General features: G+C 47.6%; 1 protein-coding gene across 3 annotated transcripts in view; it reads left to right on the forward strand.

The window, feature by feature from the left end:
• Window positions 1-20,161, forward strand: part of CTIF (cap binding complex dependent translation initiation factor) — a 179,389-nt gene that overhangs the window by 104,699 nt on the left and 54,529 nt on the right. For all 3 annotated transcript variants that reach the window (XM_082241989.1, XM_082241990.1, XM_082241991.1), the window contains one exon: window positions 1,697-1,773. In XM_082241989.1, the coding sequence (XP_082098115.1) occupies window positions 1,697-1,773 (77 nt within the window). The remainder of the gene's footprint in view (window positions 1-1,696; window positions 1,774-20,161) is intronic.

The raw sequence follows: 20,161 nt of genomic DNA on the forward strand, positions 1-20,161 counted from the left end.
TTGTTAACAGTTTCTTTATAGATCGTAATTGTTTCACTGATAGCGGGTTAATTATTCCGTATGACCTATGCTGTATTTGTGATGTTTGTATCATGTTGTTGTTGTTTATCATTTGCAAGCCGCTTTGGGATTCATTTTGAATGAAAAGCGGCGGCGAAGTACCGTATTTTTCGCCCCATAGGGCGCACCTAGTTTTTTTGGGGGGGAATAAAGAAAAAAACTTTTATTTCCTACCCAGGCGCGGGGCTGGGGCGGGGGAAGACTGAGCTTCCCCCGACCCCAGCCCCCAGAACAGGCTGCTCTCCACAAGCCGTGGGAGCCCTCCCACAGCTTGCGCAGAGCTACCCGAAGCCCGGGGCGCGACTGCGCAGCGCGCCCAAGCTTCGGGATAGAGGCAGCTCTCCGCAAGCCATGGGAGCCTGGCGGGAACTCCCACGGGCTCCCAAGGCTTGCAGATAGCTTCCTGAAGCCTGGAGAGTGAGAGGGGTCGGTGCGCACCGACCCCTCTCGCTCTCCAGGCTTCAGCGAAAGCCTGCATTCGCCCCATAGGACGCACACACATTTTCCCTTCATTTTTGGAGGGGAAAAGGTGCGTCCTATAGGGTGAAAAATACGGTATATAAATCAAATCAACTAATCCCTGTTCTGTTCAGCAGTGGGGCTCCGGCAGATACAGCCTTAACTTTCAACAAGCCTTTTAAAGTAGATATCCTTCCCAATCTACATCTGTATTGGAACTGAGGGGTTCCTTCTTAGATGTTTTGATATGTTTTATTGCTTGTGTGTTTGCTGCCCATTGAGAAGAAGGATGGGATCACAGAATCATAGATTGTAGAGTTGGGAAGGGACTACAGGGGTCATTTAGTTCAGTTCTCTGCAATGTGGGAATCTTTTGCCCAACATGCTGCTGGAACCCACAACTCTGAGATTATGAGTCTCATGCTCTAGTGCAGGCATAGGCAAACTCGACCCTCCAGATGTTTTGGGACTACAACTCCCATGATCCCTAGCTAACAGGACCAGTGGTCAGGGATGATGGGAATTGTAGTCCCAAAACATCTGGAGGGCCGAGTTTGCCTATGCCTGCTCTAGTGATTGAGCTATTTATAAATTTAATAAATGATCAACTAAAGGTCACATGACAGTGAACACTTGACTGATGGAGCATCTAAAATTATTAGTTTGCTAAGGCTGCATTTTCCTCTTTCTTGGTGCTGAAACTCTAGCACAGAGGTCCAGTTCTCCCCATTCGGTGACCTGTGTCATTCAGAGGACTAGCTGAAAGATCCAAAAGGCATGGTCCTCTTTGGTTTTAGTGAAGTACCATGATGGTGCTGTGTAAATAATGTTCTTGGGTGAATTCCAAAAGAGTAGCCTTTTTGGATGCATAGAAGGCGATCATATTAAACCTTTTTGGTGCAACGCCTTTTTCATGTGCTGATAGTTGCATAACAACGAGGCTGATTGTGTTGAGCAGTGTGAGATTCCTCCCCAAGTCACAGTAAGTTTATTTTGTTCCAGCAGCTCAAAGGAAGTTGAAATGGATGATTCATTCAAGCCAGCGTTTGAGTCTGTTACAAGGACATCGTAAGAGCCTGGGAGCGCCAGCATCCTGCCTCTTATGAGCTTTAAGTGTCACTGGCTCCTCTTTTTGAATTAATGACTGTCTTATTTCTCCCCTTCCTTTTTCTGCCAGGGTTATCACCCGTTGCCACACGAAGCTGAAATCGCACACACCAAAAAATTGTTCAGGAGGAGGAGGAATGACCGGAGGTAGGGAGAATGCTTTTTGAACGGGCGATGCTTTTTGTGTGTTTATTATCTACCTAAAGAAGGAAAATCCTGCACACATTAAAATCACAGGTGTTCGCTGAGATTTCAATCTGCAGGGAGCAACCCAAAGATGGAAGTCCTGGAGGGTTGTGAGTGGCATGTATTCAACATGTTTTCTTGTGCCCAAGGTCTTGTGCCCAAAGGAAAGATGAGTTATTGGCCTGGTTTTCACATCGTGAAAGTACTGTTTTAGGGGGACAGGGGCGGGCTGGTGTGGAGGACTCCCTGGTCTGAATGGGGTAACTGTGCCCCTGAAGGACCGGGTGCGCAGTCTGGGAGTCATTTTGGACTCACAGCTGTCCATGGAGGCGCAGGTCAATTCTGTATCCAGGGCAGCTGTCTACCAGTTCCACCTGGTATGCAGGCTGAGACCCTACCTGCCCATGGACTGTCTCGCCAGAGTAGTGCATGCTCTAGTTATCTCCCGCTTGGACTACTGCAACGTGCTCTACGTGGGGCTACCTTTGAAGGTGACCTGGAAACTACAACTAATCCAGAATGCGGCAGTTAGTCTGGTGACTGGGGGTGGCCTATGAGACAACACAACACCGGTCTTGAAAGACCTACATCGGTTCCCAGTATGTTTCCGAGCACAATTCAAAGTGTTGGTGTTGACCTTTAAAGCCCTAAACGGCCTTGGTCCAGTAAACCTGAAGGAGCGTCTCCACCCCCATTGTTCTGACCGGACGCTGAGGTCCAGCGCCGAGGGCCTTCTGGCGGTTCCCTCATTGCGAGATGCAAAACTACAGGGAACCAGGCAGAGGGCCTTCTCGGTAGTGGCGCCTGCCCTATGGAATGCCCTCCCATCAGATGTCAAAGAGAAAAACAACTACCTGACATTCAGAAGACATCTTAAGGCAGCCCTGTGCAAGGAAGTTTTTAATGTGTGACATCTTAGTGTATTTTTGGTCTTTGTGGAAGCTGCCCAGAGTGGCTAGGGAAACCGAGGCAGATGGGTGGGGTACAAATAAATTGTTGTTGTTGTTGTTGTTGTTGTTGTTGTTGTTGTGATAAGCCAGACCATGGCTTTGGTACAAATGCATGAGCAGCTGGTGATTTGCCTGGAGCAAGACAAACTGTGAGCCTGGGCCTGGGTTCAAATGGTATAGAAGAATTGCAGAGTTGGAAAGGGCGACAAGGGTCATCCAGTCCAACCCCCCTTTTTGCCCAGCGTGAGGCTCGAACCCACGACCCTGAGATTAACAGTCTCATGTTCTACCAACTGAGCTTTTCCAGGTGTTCATTCCAAGCCATGGTTTAGCAAAGTGCAGCAAAACAAGTGGAGTCTGGCAGAGTATTATTATTATTATTATCATTATTAATAATTTCATTTCTATACCGCTTTATATTTTTAAGAAAGTGGTTTACAGAATATTAAAACATCAATAAACCAATCTGAAGAAAGTCAAATATAGGGTATACAGTCAAAGCAACATAATTAACAGAAACTAAAATATTATCTTAAAGGTTTCAAAATAAAACATTACAAAGGAGGTCAACTACAGAATACATATTTAACCAAAAAAAAAATCTTAAAACATTTCGAAAGAAAACATTGCTAAAGTGAAGTCAAATATAAAATGCACATTTAAAACAGCATAATTAACACGAGAATAAAATATCATAAGCATGACATGGCTGTTTTGCAGGCACAAAAAATGGAGCAAAAGAATCTAATAATTTGGATTTGTTGTCAGGCATAGTAGCCACAGTCTCCTCTTCCCAGAGCTCACAGGCTTGCGTGTTCATGGTTTGGCTTAGCATGACATGCGAAGCAAGCCATTAAGTAGGACAGGACTGGATAAAGGAGTAAGGTAAAAGGTAAAGGGACCCTTGACCATTAGGTCCAGTCACGGATGACTCTGGGGTTGTGGTGCTCATCTCGCTTTATTGGCTGAGGGAACCGGCATACAGCTTCCGGGTCATGTGGCCAGTATGACAAAGCCGCTTCTGGCGAACCAGAGCAGACTTGCAATATCAGGCTTGAAAGACCAGGCAACAGTAAAGAAAATTTGGAAAAGTTCAACTCCTTGTGTCTCTTGAAACAGCTTTTCTGGGCCAGTAGACCTGCAAGGAGTGTTGGAGACCATGTAGGAAAAGGAGGGGAGCATTTTGTCTTAATCGGGGAACCTTTGACCCTCCCGATTTTGCTGGTCTCCCATCATCCTTGACCATTGGCCATGTGGGCTCATGAGAATCTCAGGTGACCCAATTATCAACAGAGGAAATGAACCAAGTGAGTCACTAGCAGCTTACAAAACACTTCTGCTTAAAAAACAGCGGCAACAACAACACAAAAGCACACACTTTTGCTACTCCAAGGGTTTCAGTGGAAAGTAGGGCGCCATTTTCTCAGGATGTGAAGTTAATTAAACATCTTTAAAAACCAAACCAAAATCACGCTAGCTCCACTTGATCATTTAAGTGTAAAGCCAAGCTAACAGTAGGAAGCCCACCTGAGCAAGACTGTAACTGGAAAGTTAGGGACATGTTTGTAATCCTGTTATTTAACAAAGGAACGTCGCTCAGGGCTCTTTTGAACTCAGTAAGATCCGCGATGGGGAACCTGTGGCCCTCCATGTGTTGTTTTTCTCCCATTTTTGTTCTGTTTTGTTTCTTTGGAGGGCTTGTTTTCTAATTCATTGATTTAAGCTGCAAAGTGTACACACTTACTTAGGCATAACTCCATGGGGCTTCTGAGGAAACATGCGCAGGATTGCACCACATGGAATTCAAGGTTCAGAAGCTCCAGCTGGTGCAGATTAGACTGCTCATGGGGTCAGATTGCTGGCAACATTTGCCCGTAACATTTGTGCTGGTTGCCTATATGCTACTAGTGGGTCTTGTGTTGATATGCAAAGCCCTGGACAAACACTTGAACACAACCAGTTCAGGACATTTCATCTTCCTGCTCTTAGTAAGCAAATGGGACAGGATAGCGGCCCAGTATCACCTCAAATCACACGAGCATCAAACTAAAGTTTATACAGGCTGCTCCGAAGCCTTTTGTAGCTGCGAGACGCTTGACTGCCTTCAGTACTCCTTTAGCTAGTGATCTATCACAAGGATGAAAACCAGATATCAGCCAGTCTTAATAGTGACTTTAAGAGACACAACACAAAAGGAAAAAAGGAATAGGGTGAGAAGGAGGAAAATAAGTGTATTCAGGTAGTTTATTATAGGTGTGGGGGCGGTTATTGGCTTGTTTTTATTCTTGTTCTTATTATATATTTTGTGGTTTATTTATCTTGTATTTTTATGCTGTGAACCACCCTGAAATCTATAGATGGAGGGTAGTGTGTAACAACAACAACAACAATATGTGTTTTCATACCTCCTGTCAGTATATCCAGAGTTTCATTTATTTCATATTGTTAAACAGCAAACTATATAATGACCAAAGGCAGTTCTGGGAGCCAATGAGCTAAATGGCGGTTTCCCCTGGTCAGGCCAGTGGAGGTTGCCTCACCATCTCATTCTTCCCTCAAATGCAGCTGGGAGGAATTTCAGCTTGAGGGCGCAGTCCTTGTGGCTAAGAGGGTGAACTGTGAGCAGAGAAACACCCCCCCACCCCCAAAAAAGCTCACCTTTGCCCAAAACTCACTGTGTGGCCTTAGACAAGAGACTCTCTCAATCTCAGCTTTTTCACCTGCCGCGTGGGTACGGTTACAAGGTTGTACCTGGAAAAGGAGGTACTGAGAAAATGTCCCTTTCGCTTTGCAGCACCCCCAGTACATAGGGTAGTGTAGTGGGTGAGCTCGTGAGGTGTTTGTAGTTATGAGATTCTGTCTGGCCTGGTAAGGTGTAGAAAAATCGCTTCGGCATCTTTCCCTGGGATGTCGTGGGTGGAGTGGCAATCTGCCCAGGTTTCATTCCTCCCTTTCATTGCTAGAAGAAGAAGAGCCTCAAGTGAAAGAGAAGGAGATGACAGATTGTGGCAGCGTGTTTAGTGGCTGTTCCTTTCTGAAAGTAGTTGCTTGCCTTGCACAAATTTTCTTGACTCTCATTTTCCCCTCGCCAGCCCATTCCGTCGTAACATGGCTGCCTTTCTACCAGAAGGTTGCATTGTTTTAGTGATGCCCCCTAATTCCATAGCATCCCAGTTTTTTGTTCCACTTCATGCAGAACCACGTACCTGCTAAACACTTACATGGTTGAATAATAGATAATAATAATTTTATTTATTTGTACCCCGCCCATCTTGACTGGGTTGCCCCAGCCAGCCTGGACAGCTTCCAGCATATACAAAAACATAATAAAAGATTAAACATTAACTGCTCCCCTATAAAACGCCTGCCTTCAGTTGCCTTGTAAAGGTTGTATAGTTACTTATCTCCTTAATATCTGATGGGCAGCTGTTCCACAGGGCGGGCGCCACCACCGAGAAGGCCCTCTGCCTGGTTCCCTGTAACCTCACTTCTCGCAGTGAGGGAACCACCAGAAGGCCCTTGGAGCTGGACCTCAGTGTCTGGGCTGGACGATGGGGGTGGAGACGCTCCTTCGGGTATACTGGGCCAAGGCCATTTAGGGCTTTAAAGGTCAACACCATGGGTAGGCAAACTAAGGCCCGGGGCCCGGTACTGGCTCAATTGCCTTCTAAATCCAGCTCACAGACGGTCCGGTAATCAGCATGTTTTTACATGAGTAGAATGTGTCCTTAAAATCCGTCTCTGGGTTATTTGTGGGGCATAGGAGTTCATTCATTTCCCCCCCAAAAAATATAGTCCAGGCCCCCCACAAGGTCTAGGGGACAGTGGACCGGCCCCCTGCTGAAGAAGTTTGCTGACCCCTGGTCAACACTAACACATTGAATTGTGCTCAGAAATGTACTGAGAGCCAATGTATGTCTTTCAAGACCGGTGTTATGTGGTCTCGGCGGCCAGCCCAGTCACCAGTCTAGCTGCCACATTCTGGATTAGTTGTAGTTTCCGGGTCACCTTCAAAGGTAGCCCCACGTAGAGGGCATCACAGCAGTCCAAGCAGGAGATAACCAGAGCATGTACCACTCTGGCGAGACAGTGCACAGGCAAGTAGGATCTCAGCTGGCACACCAGATGGAACTGGTAGACAGCTGCCCTGGAACAGAATTAACCTGTGCCTCCATGGACAGTTGTGAGTCCAAATTGAAAACTGCTGTAAGCCCCTCCTCTCACCCACTGGCTGAGCTGCTGTGATGTCATAGAATGTTCATGAGTATTCTAACAGCAGAGATGGGTCAGTCATAAAATCCTGTGAATCATTACTCCAATGGTTGTAAGGAAAGCAGGAGGCAGATTGTCTGAAGGGAAATTTTCAAAAGGCAAGTGAAGAAATGTGCTCTCCTGGGGAACGGGGCAATGAAAGATGGGTTTGACTGTGATTTGTAGCAACCAGACGAATCTTCGGCTGCACATCTCTTGCGATGGATCCACGTGGGGGAACGAGTTACGATGATCTCACACTGGAAGGGCTTGGTGCATGCTTCTGAGCTTGATGTGCATTTTTGCAAAAACCGCAATTCGGAAGTAACCAAATGCCATGGAAAATTGGGATTAGTTCATCCTTCCTGAGAGCCCCTGAAGGAGCTTACTGTGGCTGATGCTGGAACAGCCATTGTTTGTTGACTGCAAGTCCTACTGCAAAATATTTTATGTGGAATAAAGAGACTACAGAGGAATGGCTCATTGCCCTGGGTCAAAGATTCATGGAGATGTAAATAAAAACAGCTGTAACAAAAAAGGAGGAGGGGCAGGGAAATAGTTTAAATGCGTAGACTATTTAGAACTGTGAAGGGTGAAAGGGGACCAGGTTGTGACTCTGTGGGGCTCCAGCTGGGATTATGTGAGCAAGTGGGAGGCAGGGGCATGTGGGAGGAGTGGAATAATTTTAAAGTAAACTTAGCCGGTGCCTGGTCATTTGATCTCGGAAGAAGTTGACAGGTCTCTTTGTGAACTCGTCAGGAGTGCAAGAACTTTTAGCCGCCCAATGACACAGAATAATAATGTAAAAATTCTGTACGGAATGGACGTCAATGGAGCAAGGAAGTGACAAAATAAATTATTCTATGCTTATCTGGTCTCCAGTTTTTTAATATGCTATTTTGCCCCGTGTTTTACACGATTTCAGAGCAAATTTCACATGCTCTGTGTAGACTCTGCATGTCTACTCAGAAATATAGTCCTTGGAAAAAAGAATTTGTGCCAACGAAAAAGGAATGGCAGGATAAATTATTAGATTATACGGAATTGGCCAGATTAACGGAAACAATTAGGGGACAACCTAGACAAGAATTTCACAAAGAATGGGGAAAACGCAGAGAATACTTTACCAAACCGTGGCCCAAAATATACACGTGGACTTGTTTCGATTAATTTCTACAGGAGACTTTGTGGTTTTTTAAAGTCATAATTAGGAAGAATTGTAATAATCACATATAAAAGAAACAGTATACAAAGAAGTACCGTATTTTTCGCACTATAGGACGCACTTTTTCCCCTCCAAAAATGAAGGGGAAATGTGTGTGCGTCCTATGGTGCGAATGCAGGCTTTTGCTGAAGCCTGGAGAGCGAGAGGGGTCCATGCGCACCGACCCCTCTCGCTCTCCAGGCTTCAGGAAGCTATCCCAAGTCTTGCAAGCCCGGCGGGATGTCCCGCGGGCTCGCAAGGCTTGCGGGCAGCAGCCTGCACCCAAAAGCTGGGGACAGCGGGGAGGCGCAGAGCCGCCACCCCGCTATTCCCCGACCTGATCTGGAGGCTGGCGGGGGGAGAAGCAAGCCTGCTTCTCCCCCCCCCCCCAGCCCCACAACCTCCAGATCAGGTCGGGGAATAGCGGGATGGCGGCGCTCCGCCATCCCGCTATTCCCCGACCTGATCTGGAGGCTGGGGGAGGGAGAAGCAAGCCTGCTTCTCCCCCCCCCCCAGCCCCACAACCTCCAGATCAGGTCGGGGAAAAGCGGGATGGCGGCGCTCCGCCATCCCGCTATTCCCCGACCTGATCTGGAGGCTGGGGGAGGGAGAAGCAAGCCTGCTTCTCCCCCCCCCACCAGCCCCACAACCTCCAGGCTTCAGGAGAGCCCCACCGCCAGCCCCACAAGCTCGGGGGACAGCGGGAGAGGCGCAGCGCGCCCTTCCCGCTGTCCCCTGACTTGTCTAGAAGGCTGGCGGGGGGAGAAGCCTGCTCCTCCCCGTCGCCAGCCCCGCAAACTCGGGGGACAGCGGGAGAGGCGCAGCGCGCCTTTGCCGCTGTCCCCCGACTTGTCTAGAAGGCTGGCGGGGGGAGAAGCCTGCTCCTCCCCGTCGCCAGCCCCGCAAACTCGGGGGACAGCGGGAGAGGCGCAGCGCGCCATCCCGCTGTCTCCCGACATGGTTTGGAGGCTGGTGGAAGGCTTCCTCCTCCCCCAGCCCCACAAGTTCCCAGAGCGATGCCAAAGCTGCGCGCAGCTTCGGCATGGCTCTGGGTCCCGTTCTGGGGGAGGGGGAAGCTCAGGCTTCCCCGCCCCAGCCCCGTGCCTGGCGGGGGGGGATAAATTTTTTTTTGCCTTTATTTCCCCCCCCCCCCAAATCTAGGTGCGTCCTATGGACCGGTGCGTCCAATAGTCCGAAAAATACGGTAAATAAAGAGGCCATTTACAGGATAAAGGAAGTCTTTTATTTTTATGCTATTTTTTCTTTGTGTAAGGGGATAGGAGTTTAATTTTGATAATTAAATTGTCAGTGGTGGTGGGTTTGTTTGTGTGTATGAGTTGTTGTGGACTATGTTGTAAATAAAGTAAAAAAAGTTGTTGTTTTTTAAAAAAGAAATAACATCCTGCTTGTAAGATTGCAGCCTTAAATTGGACTCCCACAACGGCACTCTCAGAAGCCACATCGCATAGGAACTGTAGCCCGAGGGTGCTAAGCCTTAGCAAACGCCATAATCTTCAATGTGCATTTTAAAGCATTGCTGGCCAGAGTTGCCATAGTGATGCTGTGAGTGGAGGGAGGATTTCAGAGATGTGTTCTGCGTGTGTTTCTTTGTTTTGAAATAAGTACCAAAAATGTATACATTAAATACAATAAACAACCGGCGCAAAAAACACACACCCTGTAAACACAAGGACAGAAACGATAATACAGTGGTACCTCACAAGACGAATGCCTCGCAAGACGAAAAACGCACAAGACGAAAGAGTTTTCCTTTTTTTGAGTCGTTCCGCAAGGCGAATTTCCCTATGGCCTTGCTTCTCAAGACGAAACGTCTTGCGAGTTCTTGCGAGTTTGTTTCCTTTTTCTTAAAGCCGCTAAGCCGCTAATAGCCGTGCTTCGCAAGACGGAAAAACCGCAAGACGAAGAGACTCGCGGAACGGATTAATTTCGTCTTGCGAGGCACCACTGTACAGTGGATGCTCGGGTTGCGAACGTGATCCATGCGGGATGCACGTTCGCAACCCGCAGTGGCATGTCTGCGCATGCACGGTTGTGTTTTGGTGCATGCACAAAGCGCGATTTAGCGCTACGGTGCATGCACGACCGCCGAAACCTGGAAGTAACCCATTCCAGTATCTCCGGGTTTTGGTGGTTCGTAACCCAAAAAAACGAACCTGAAACATCTGCAACCCGAGGTATGACTACCATTAAAATTAGTCACCTTTGGTTAATTAACAGTGGTGCGGTAGTGATGTTCTGATCTACGAGCTCAGACATGTTGTTCCTGCAAATGCAGACTTGAGGATGGTACCTGCACTCATTCTGCTCCAATGTAACACAGAGGCACTCCTGCTAGGCTGTCAGAGAGGAATGCTCCCTCACCTGATTTTCCAACCAGTTTTCTGGTAAAAGACGGTCCAGTGTCTCATAAACTCAGCCAACCATTTTTTTAAAAAAAACCTTAAGCACGAATTCCTTCCATTACCACAGAAAACAGGTCAGCTCTTCCTCTGTTTAGCCAAACACAAGGGCTCAGTCTTGACAGTTAAGAGCCAGTTGGCCACAGACAGGAGGTCTGACCTCCTACGGGAGCCAAGGAATACAATTTTGATGGACAAGGTTGGTTTGGCAAACAAGCCCGGGCGACAGTTTTAGCCACTGACCAGCGAAGGCTAATGGCCACTTCCTCCAGCGAAGCACATTTTAAGCAGGTCAGCGCAAATTTGTATCTTTGCAAAGTAAAACAAATCTCTGTGCCTTTAAAAAAATAAATGTTTAAAATAACATTTCTCCAGAGGGGAATTATTCCTGAGATCGTCGGGTGGGGATCGTCGAAGCAGAGCTTCAGAAAGATGATTACTTGTTCCTATGGCGGGTATAAGTTAAATATTTCGCTGAAGTAAGTTTTGTGAATCGCAGTAGTATTCACAAATTGCCTGCTCCTGTGCTGACGTGATTGTTTTATTTGTTTGCACGGCACTTTACAGAGATTGAGAAGACACATCCTAAACCCCAATGGCTAAATATCTAAAAATAAAGAGTTTTTGGTTTTTTAAGTGGAGGGAAATGGAGACGGGGTAAACAGAAGAACACAGGAAGCTGCTGTATTCAGTGGTACCTCGGGTTAAGTACTTAATTCGTTCTGGAGGTCCTTTCGTAACCTGAAACTGTTCTTCACCTGAAGCACCACTTTAGCTAATGGGGCCTCCCGCTGCCGTTGCGCCGCTGGAGCACGATTTCTGTTCTCATCCTGAAGCAAAGTTCTTGACCTGAGGTTTTATTTCTGGGTTAGCGGAGTCTGTAACCTGAAGCGTATGTAACCCAAGGTACCACTGTACTGAGTCAAACCACTGGCCTACATAGCTAGTATTGTCTGCACTGACTGGCAGTAGTTCCCCATAGTTTCAGGTAGGGGGGCATTCCTGACCCTATCTGCAGATGCCAGGGATTGAACCTGCAACCTTCTGCATGCAAATCAGATGTTCTGTGCCTGAGTTCTGGCCCTTCCCCTATCATTGCTCCTGCTACCAGTTACAGATCTTCTTGTTCAGCTATGGCCTTGAGGCACGGCTTAATGAACTTCTGGTTTTGCTGCCTTCCTGACAAGAAACATCTTCATAACGACTGCTTTTGTTGTTGTTGTGCAAACAAAGGGATTCTCTGGCCTCTGTACACAGATGATGGGTTGTGTCTGGCCTGGTGTGTAACAAGTGCTATAGGCCTGCACTATGTCCGTTAATGATAATTATTACAGAGAATGTTCTGTGCTCATAAGCCTGTCTACCTTCTCCTCCTGCTGTTCTCCATGGTGAGAGAGGCACTGGCAAGAATTTCAGGGAGAGACAGCAGTTGACTGCCTGCGTTTAGTCTATTTGTGACCTTCCGCTGGTGACAAAGCCTCCCAAACAGGGGTCCACACATTTTGGCTGCATTTGGCAGACAAATGTTGTTTCCAGTGGTCAGTGAGGTTTCTTGCCCCCTGCCCCACAGAGACAACGCACCGCATTTTTCGCTCTATAAGATGCACCCGACCATAAGACGCACCTAGTTTTTAGAGGAGGAAAACAAGAAACAAGAAAGCACCGCAAAGCCTCTTGAGCGAAGAGGCAGGGTTGCGTGGGTATACCTGAAGCCAGAAGAGGAAGTGGGATCTCTGCGCACCGATCCCTCTTGCTCTTCTGGCTTCAGCGATAGCTGCACAGCCTGCATTCACTCCATAAGACACACACACATTTCCCCTTACTTTTTAGGAGGGGGAAAGTGTGTCTTATAGAGCGAAAAATACGGTAAGTGTTTCCTGTAGTACATGCAGTCTAGTTGTTGGCAACCGTCTGTCTCAGGAGGCGATGCAAGGGTGTGCCTTTGTGAAGTCAAACTGTTGGACTTAGCACCTGCTATACCTGCTATGACATGTTTTGTCGCATCTGGAGCAGATGAGGATGTCCGGTTGTGCTACTGCAGATGCACCATGGCGTTATTTCTCTCTGCGCTCCTCCCAGAGGTCATTCCTCCCCTGGTCACTGCTACAGATACATTATCTAACTGCCCATCCCCAGGCACCGCGGTTGTCAGCAACAGATTTAACTCACAACAGAGTTAATGTTGCCAGCCTTCATGTCATGTTTGAAAACATCTTTGTAACGCAGAGTTGGTCTGCCAGTTGATCTGGTGCCGGAAACCAGCTCCTGTAGAGCACACCCTTGGGGATTCTGCCATCTTCCAATCTGCAGACATGACCATGCCAGCATAGACGTCTAAACCACCGAGCTTGCCGATCGGAAGGTCGGTGGTTCGAATCCCCGCGACAGGGTGAGCTCCCATTGCTCTGTCCCAGCTCCTGCCAACCTAGCAGTTCAAAAGCACGCCAGCGCAAGTAGATAAATAGGTACCACTGTGGCGGGAAGGTAAACAGTGTTTCCATGTGCTTTGGCTTCCATCATGGTGTCCCATTGCACCAGAAGCGGTTTAGTCCTGCTAGCCACATGACCTGGAAAGCTGTCTGTGGACAAACAGCGGCTCCCTCAGCCTGAAAGCGAGATGAGCGGCGCAACCCCATAGTCTCCTTTGACTGGACTTAACCGTTCTTTACCTTTACCTTTTAGACATCACTGAGACAGCAGTGTGAACTTGTTGGGAATGTGGGCTTGGGAGAGCCCATCTTTGTTTGAAACTCTTGGAATTTATTTATGTATGCAGCCACAGTGGCCCGGGTGGTTATATGCCCAGATATGGAAGGAAGATACAGCCCCTACAAGGGAGACTGGCAGACTAAATTAATGGTATATTCTGAGATGGCTAACTTAACAGAGTTTGAGATCAGGAAGAATTTTTAAAGAAAGAATGGGGGGAAATTGTGGATTCTAAGATTAAATAAGGAGTAACTAGAATATGCAACTGTAAAAGATAAAACAACAATGAACCATGGAAGGGGAGGGAAGTCAAAATTATGATGATGGTTTGGTTATATTGTTCTGTGAATTTGTTGTAAAATTGAAAATGAGAATTTACTCTGTTTAGAACAAAAGAATGGACTCCCTCACCCAGTGCTTTTTTTCTGGGGGTGCGAAGGGGTACGCATACCCCTAAACATTTTGTGAATCTAAGTTTGGCATCATTGAGGGGCAGTACAGTGGTACGTCTGGTTGCGAACGGAATCCATTGTGGAGGCCCATTCGCAACATGAAAAGAGCACAACCTGCAGCGGCACGTCTGCTTACGCTCAGGTTGCGATTCGCCACTTATGCGCATGACGTCATTTTTGTGCTTCTGCGCATGCGCGAGCGGCGTAACCTGGAAGTAACCCTTTCCGGTACTTCCGGGTCACCGCGGGACATAACCTGAAAGAACGTAACATGAAGCGGACGTAACATGAGGTATGACTGTATTTCAGTATGATTAGGAAAATGAGAGTACCCCTAAACATATTTTTAGAAAAAAATCGCTGTGGGCCTCACCCCTTACCTTAGGCTAAGTCAGGTTCTGGAGATTGTCTTACTCTGCCTTGGCAATCAACAACCTGTCAGGGGGAATCACTGCCACCTCTACCACCAAGTCAGATTCTGGAGCACATCAGGTGTTCCTGATCAGGAGGTCTGGGCTTCTACTTCCAAACACAGCTCTTTCCTCAGGCAGCTGGCTTGATAGACAGAAAAGCAAACCTATGCCTTCTAAAAGACGAATAAATAAACCCACAAATTAATTTTGTTCTGTAGAAATGAATGACAGCAAGGTGCCACTAGAGGTCACTGTTGCCGCAAGGGCAAAACCTCCCTTCTAGGAACATGGGAAGCTGCCTTATATTGAGTCAAGCCATTGATGCATCCAGCTCAGTATTACTTATATCAACCTTCCTGCATGCCAAGCGCTGAACTATCACCCTTCCCCAGTGTGTAACCTGCCTCCTAGTGATGATCCTGTGCATCTTCTCAGCCCCCTTGAAATATACCAGTGCTCCTTACCCCCAAACTTTGCATTTCACGGCAATGGGTGCTTGGCTAGTCAACACAGAGAGAGGAGTCCCCTGGTTTTACAAGGACCTGAAGAAATTAGAACTTCTCTTGCTGGCCTGCAGCTCCATTTCCTGTTGACATTTCCTTCGGAAATTTCTGCATCATGGTAATCGTTCAGGCCTTGGGAATCATTGGCTTTCAAGAGTCTGGAGAGTTAAATGACAAATGAGACCAGCAAGCCCTACTGTATACAGTAGTCTGTGTTTAAAATTCCTATTCCTGTACATAGAATTCCAGTGAAAGAGGCCAAAACAGAATCAGCTCATGTTGTGATCAGCTCATTAGCTGCAGGTGAAAAATGTTTAATCGGATTTTAATTGGGATTTCCCCGTGCAAAACGGCCTGAGCGCTTAAGAAAGCACTGGAGCTTTGAAATACTATTTTAATTAGAGCGGAGCTGAAATTTCACAGGAGACATCCCCCCCCCCCGCCTTGAGAACTACTGAGAATTTCAATTTTTCTCCCCTGGAAAAAGGAGGTCATGATGCCATGAAATTGTCAGCCATGTGATGGGCATCGCCTCTCACTGCATCTTACTTACATCCAGTCTAGGAGGTGGCATGGGTTATCAGCTTCCTCCTCCCTGGTTCCAGCTTTGCCTTTGTAGAATTCAGCAGGGAGGAAATTGGGGACAAAACCAGAGTTAGTTGCCTCTACCTATCATTGGCTTTAGCGCCATCTACTGTTGGCCTCCCAGCTTTCCACCCTACCCGTTCCAATGGGCAACAACCTCCACCATTATAGGGGGGGGGGGGAATAAGTTGTGCTATTCCCAAGAAACTTTTTTTAAAAAAAATATTCCTGAAGAAGTTTGTTGAAAAGGGCTTCCCGGTTTCTCTGTTTGCAAATAGGATGGAGACTTTTGAGAAGCCATTTGCTCACAGCTCTAATCTAATGCAATTTGAAACAGACGATGTAACATGGAAGCTCTGGAAAAGAAGACACTTCAAAGATGCACCAAATCTTGGCTCCTCTGTAACTTAAATGGCCTTCAATTTCCTTAATTTTATTATTATTATTATTATTTTAAATCTTCTGCGTTACAACCGACAATAATGTGCCCTTTTTGGAAATCTGTGGTGTCTGAAGATCAGTGAGAGGATGCAAGACACCCTTTTGGGCTGCATTTGCAGGCAGAAATCCACCACCCCCCTTTGCAAGGGACAAGAGAAAAATGCCCTTCACTTTTCAGATCTCTGTGATGCAAAATGAGTAGTAAAGATAAAGGGACCCCTAACCATTAGGTCCAGTTGTGGCCGACTCTAGGGTTGCGACGCTCACCTCGCTTTATTGGCCGAGGGAGCCGGCGTGCAGCTTCCGGGTCATGTGGCCAGCATGACTAAGCTGCTTCTGACAAACCAGAGTAGTGCACGGAAACGTCGTTTACCTTCCCGCTGGAGAGGTACCTATTTATCTACTTGGACTTTGACGTGCTTTAGAACTGCTAGGTGGGCAGGAGCAGGGACCGAGCAACGGGAGCTCACCCCATTGCGGGGATTCGAACCGCTGACCTTCTGATCGGCAAGTCCTAGGCTCTGTGGTTTAATCCACAGCGCCACCCGCATCCCGGAAACCAAATAGACCCCCCCCAAAAAAACCCCCAATTATAATGAATAGGAAGTCTGCCTTCTGCAATTCAACTAACCTCTCAAAATCATGAATTTCTTACTTGTGTGTGCAGAAGGTTCAAGTTTCAATCCCAGCAACTTCAGTTGAGATGCTTAGGCAAGAGGAAATGGAGAAGACCTCTGCCTAAGACCCCAGACGGTCACTGTCCATCGGAACAGACAGGACTGAGCTAGATGTCGCAGTTCTCTGACCTCTGATAGGACAGCATCCTGTGTGCGTTGGGAAACCATGCATCAGCAACAAATTCTATACCATACTGTGCGTGGGGATTTGTTGCTGTGTGCTGAGGACCATTCAGGCTCTGTAATTTATTGGCCGAGCTGTTTTCATGTCACATAGGCCAGAGCTACATCTTACCTGCCTCTGGCTGGGCTTGAGATGGTGCTTTGATCTTAAGAGAGCAGGACAAGACGTTGATCCTCTTGGGAAGAAGAAAGCAAAGCCCCAACAGAGTAGCAAGACAAAAGAGGGGAAGACTCAAGGAAAGAAGCTTTGGGGAATTGATGACCCTCCAGATGTTGTGGACTCTGCAGCTCCCTTTCGTCCTTGCCTGCACGGCCAATAGACAAGGAAGATAAGTGTTTGCCTAGCTGCGTCTGCACACACCGTAACCTTCCTCAGGTGAAAACAGGGACATCTATTCTACAGCAGTGTGTTGTCCACTGTGCCCCCTATATACATGCACTGCCAGTGGAATATGGGGAAAAGGTGGGGCTGGCTAAGCTGCCCCAATGGCTGTTACCAAGAGGAGTACAGTGGAACCTCGGGTTACAGACGCTTCAGGTTACAGACTCCGCTAACCCAGAAATAGTACCTCGGGTTAAGAACTTTGCTTCAGAATGAGAACAGAAATCACGCAGCGGCAGCGGGAGGCCCCATTAGCTAAAGTGGTACCTCAGGTTAAGAACAGACCTCCAGAACAAATTAAGTTCTTAACCCAAGGTACCACTGTATGTAACAGTATCATGCTGGGAAATGCATTGGTTATATGCGGGAGCCTTTGGTAAAACCGTAAGGCTTCCATCATTATCATCATCTAATAATAATAATAACAACAACAACAACAACAACAACAACAACAACAACAATAATAATAATAATAATAATAATAATAATTTATTATTTATGCCCTGCCCATCTGGCTGGGTTTCGCCAGCCACCTTGGGCGGCTCCCAACAGAATATTAAAAACACGATAAAACCTCAAACATCAAAAACTTCCCTAAACAGGGCAGCCTTCAGATGTCTTCTAAAAGTCAGATAGTTATTTATTTCCTTGACATCTGATGGGAGGGTGTTCCACAGGGCAGGCGCCACTACCGAGAAGGCCCTCTGCCTGGTTCCCTGTAACCTCACTTTTCGCAATGAGGGAACCGCCAGAAGGCTCTTGGCGCTGGACCTCAGTGTCCGGGCTGAGCGATGGAGGTAGAGACCCTCCTTCAGGTATACTGGGCCGAGCACCGTGGGTGTCAGAGAAGGCATCCATGCTAGATTTTTACAAGGCGGTACTTCTGCTCCACCAACATAGAATCATACAATCATAGAGTTGGAAGAGACCACAAGGGCCATCGAGTCCAACCCCCTGCCAAGCAGGAAACACCATCAGAGCACTCCTGACATATGGTTGTCAAGCCTCTGCTTAAAGACCTCCAAAGTAGGAGACTCCACCACACTCCTTGGCAGCAAATTCCACTGTCGAACAGCTCTTACTGTCAGGAAGTTCTTCCTAATGTTTAGGTGGAATCTTCTTTCTTGTAGTTTGGATCCATTGCTCCGTGTCCGCTTCTCTGGAGCAGCAGAAAACAACCTTTCTCCCTCCTCTATATGACATCCTTTTATATATTTGAACATGGCTATCATATCACCCCTTAACCTCCTCTTCTCCAGGCTAAACATGCCCAGCTCCCTTAGCCGTTCCTCATAAGGCATCGTTTCCAGCCCTTTGACCATTTTGGTTGCCCTCTGGACACGTTCCAGTTTGTCAGTGTCCTTCTTGAACTGTGGTGCCCAGAACTGGACACAGTACTCCAGGTGAGGTCTGACCAGAGCAGAATACAGTGGCACTATTACTTTGACCATTTTGGTTGCCCTCCTCTGGACATAGTCTCTGTGGTCAGTGGGCTATGACCATAAATGGGCCCCTGTTTGCCTACACAAGCCAGGCCCCCTTAGGCCGCTTCTAGTAAGGGGAATTAAGGCAGGGGTTGTGATATGAGATAGCCAAAAGGGAAGAGTTAGAGGCAGGGAAAGGCAGGGAAGAGAGGCAGGGAAACTGGGAGCGGAGGCAAGAGATAAGGGGAGCACATGCAGAAACGATGAGAGGATGAATTTTTGCAAACCCATTTGAAATGGCCACGTGGTCCTTGGGCATTCTCAGGCCTCGAATAAATGTGTACAGTGGTACCTCGGGTTAAGTACTTAATTCGTTCTGGAGGTCTGTTCTTAACCTGAAATTGTTCTTAACCTGATGCACCACTTTAGGTAATGGGGCCTCCTGCTGCCACCGCGCCGCCGGAGCCCGATTTCTGTTCTCATTCTGAAGCAAAGTTCTTAACCTGAAGCACTATTTTTGGGTTAGCGGAGTCTGTAACCTGAAGCGTATGTAACCCGAGGTACCACTGTACTGCAAGAGAGCAAGAACTCCACATCTTTGCAGATTTACTGTATCATCAATCAGCCTCTTCCTCTAACCAAAATATCTTAGATTTTACCGGAAGCCCCTTCCGCTGACGTCAGCGTCACTTTAGGGTTATAACTTGCTTGTAGGTTTCCCCCCAGATTTAAATAAATATAAGAGATGCAATCTTTGTGGTGAGGGGTATGCCATTATGGTGGCCTGACTCCAGGGCTGTTCTGCTTGTAAAAGGAAGTGTAGTGCTTGGAGGTAGTTACTGTGTTATGACAACATGAGACAGAGATCTGCCTCGTTCGCAGGGTTTGGCAAAACTGGATTGTTGACTTCTGTACCTGATTTTATCTAGGAGACAACAAAAGGCTCTAGGGGTGGCTGCGACTTCAAGCTTTTGCAGAAAGGGAAGGGAAGGGCTGTAGCTGTCTAGCTGAGGGTGCGTGCTTTGCATGCCAAAGGTCCCGGGTTCAAATCCCCAGCGTCTCCGGATAGGGCTGAGTAAAGGTAAATGTACCCCTGACCATTAGGTCCAGTCATGGCCGACTCTGGGGTTGCGGCGCTCATCTCGCTTTATTGGCTGAGGGAGCCGGCGTACAGCTTCTGGGTCATGTGGCCAGCATGACTAAGCCGCTTCTGGCGAACCAGAGCAGCGCACGGAAACGCCGTTTTACCTTCCCGCCGAAGCGGTACCTATTTATCTACTTGCACTTTTACGTGCTTTCGAACTGTTAGGTTGGCAGGAGCAGGGACCAAGCAATGGGAGCTCACCCCGTTGTGGGGATTCGAACCGCCAACCTTCTGATCGGCAAGTCCTAGGCTCTGTGATTTAACCCACAGCGCCACCCGCATCCCTAGGGCTGAGTAGAACTGGGCAATATATTGATAAATGGTCGGAAACCGATATGGCTTTCAGATTGTGATACCGGTTTCGGACATTTTGAGCTCTGGTAATACATTGTGCTGGCTCCATGTGCCTGCAGGCGGCAAAGGCGCAGGCAGGCAAAGCCCCAGAAGGTTTCGGGTGAGCACGCTAGACTGGTGTCTGTGGGTACAGTGGTACCTCGGGTTAAGGACTTAATTCATTCCAGAGGCCTCTTCTTAACCTGAAACTGTTCTTAACCTGAAGCACCACTTTAGCTAATGGGGCCTCCCGCTACCGACGCGCCTCCGGAGCACGA

This window comes from Podarcis vaucheri, assembly GCF_965113315.1.
Source record: "Podarcis vaucheri genome assembly, chromosome: 11".
In the NCBI taxonomy this organism is placed as follows: Eukaryota; Metazoa; Chordata; class Lepidosauria; order Squamata; family Lacertidae; genus Podarcis; species Podarcis vaucheri.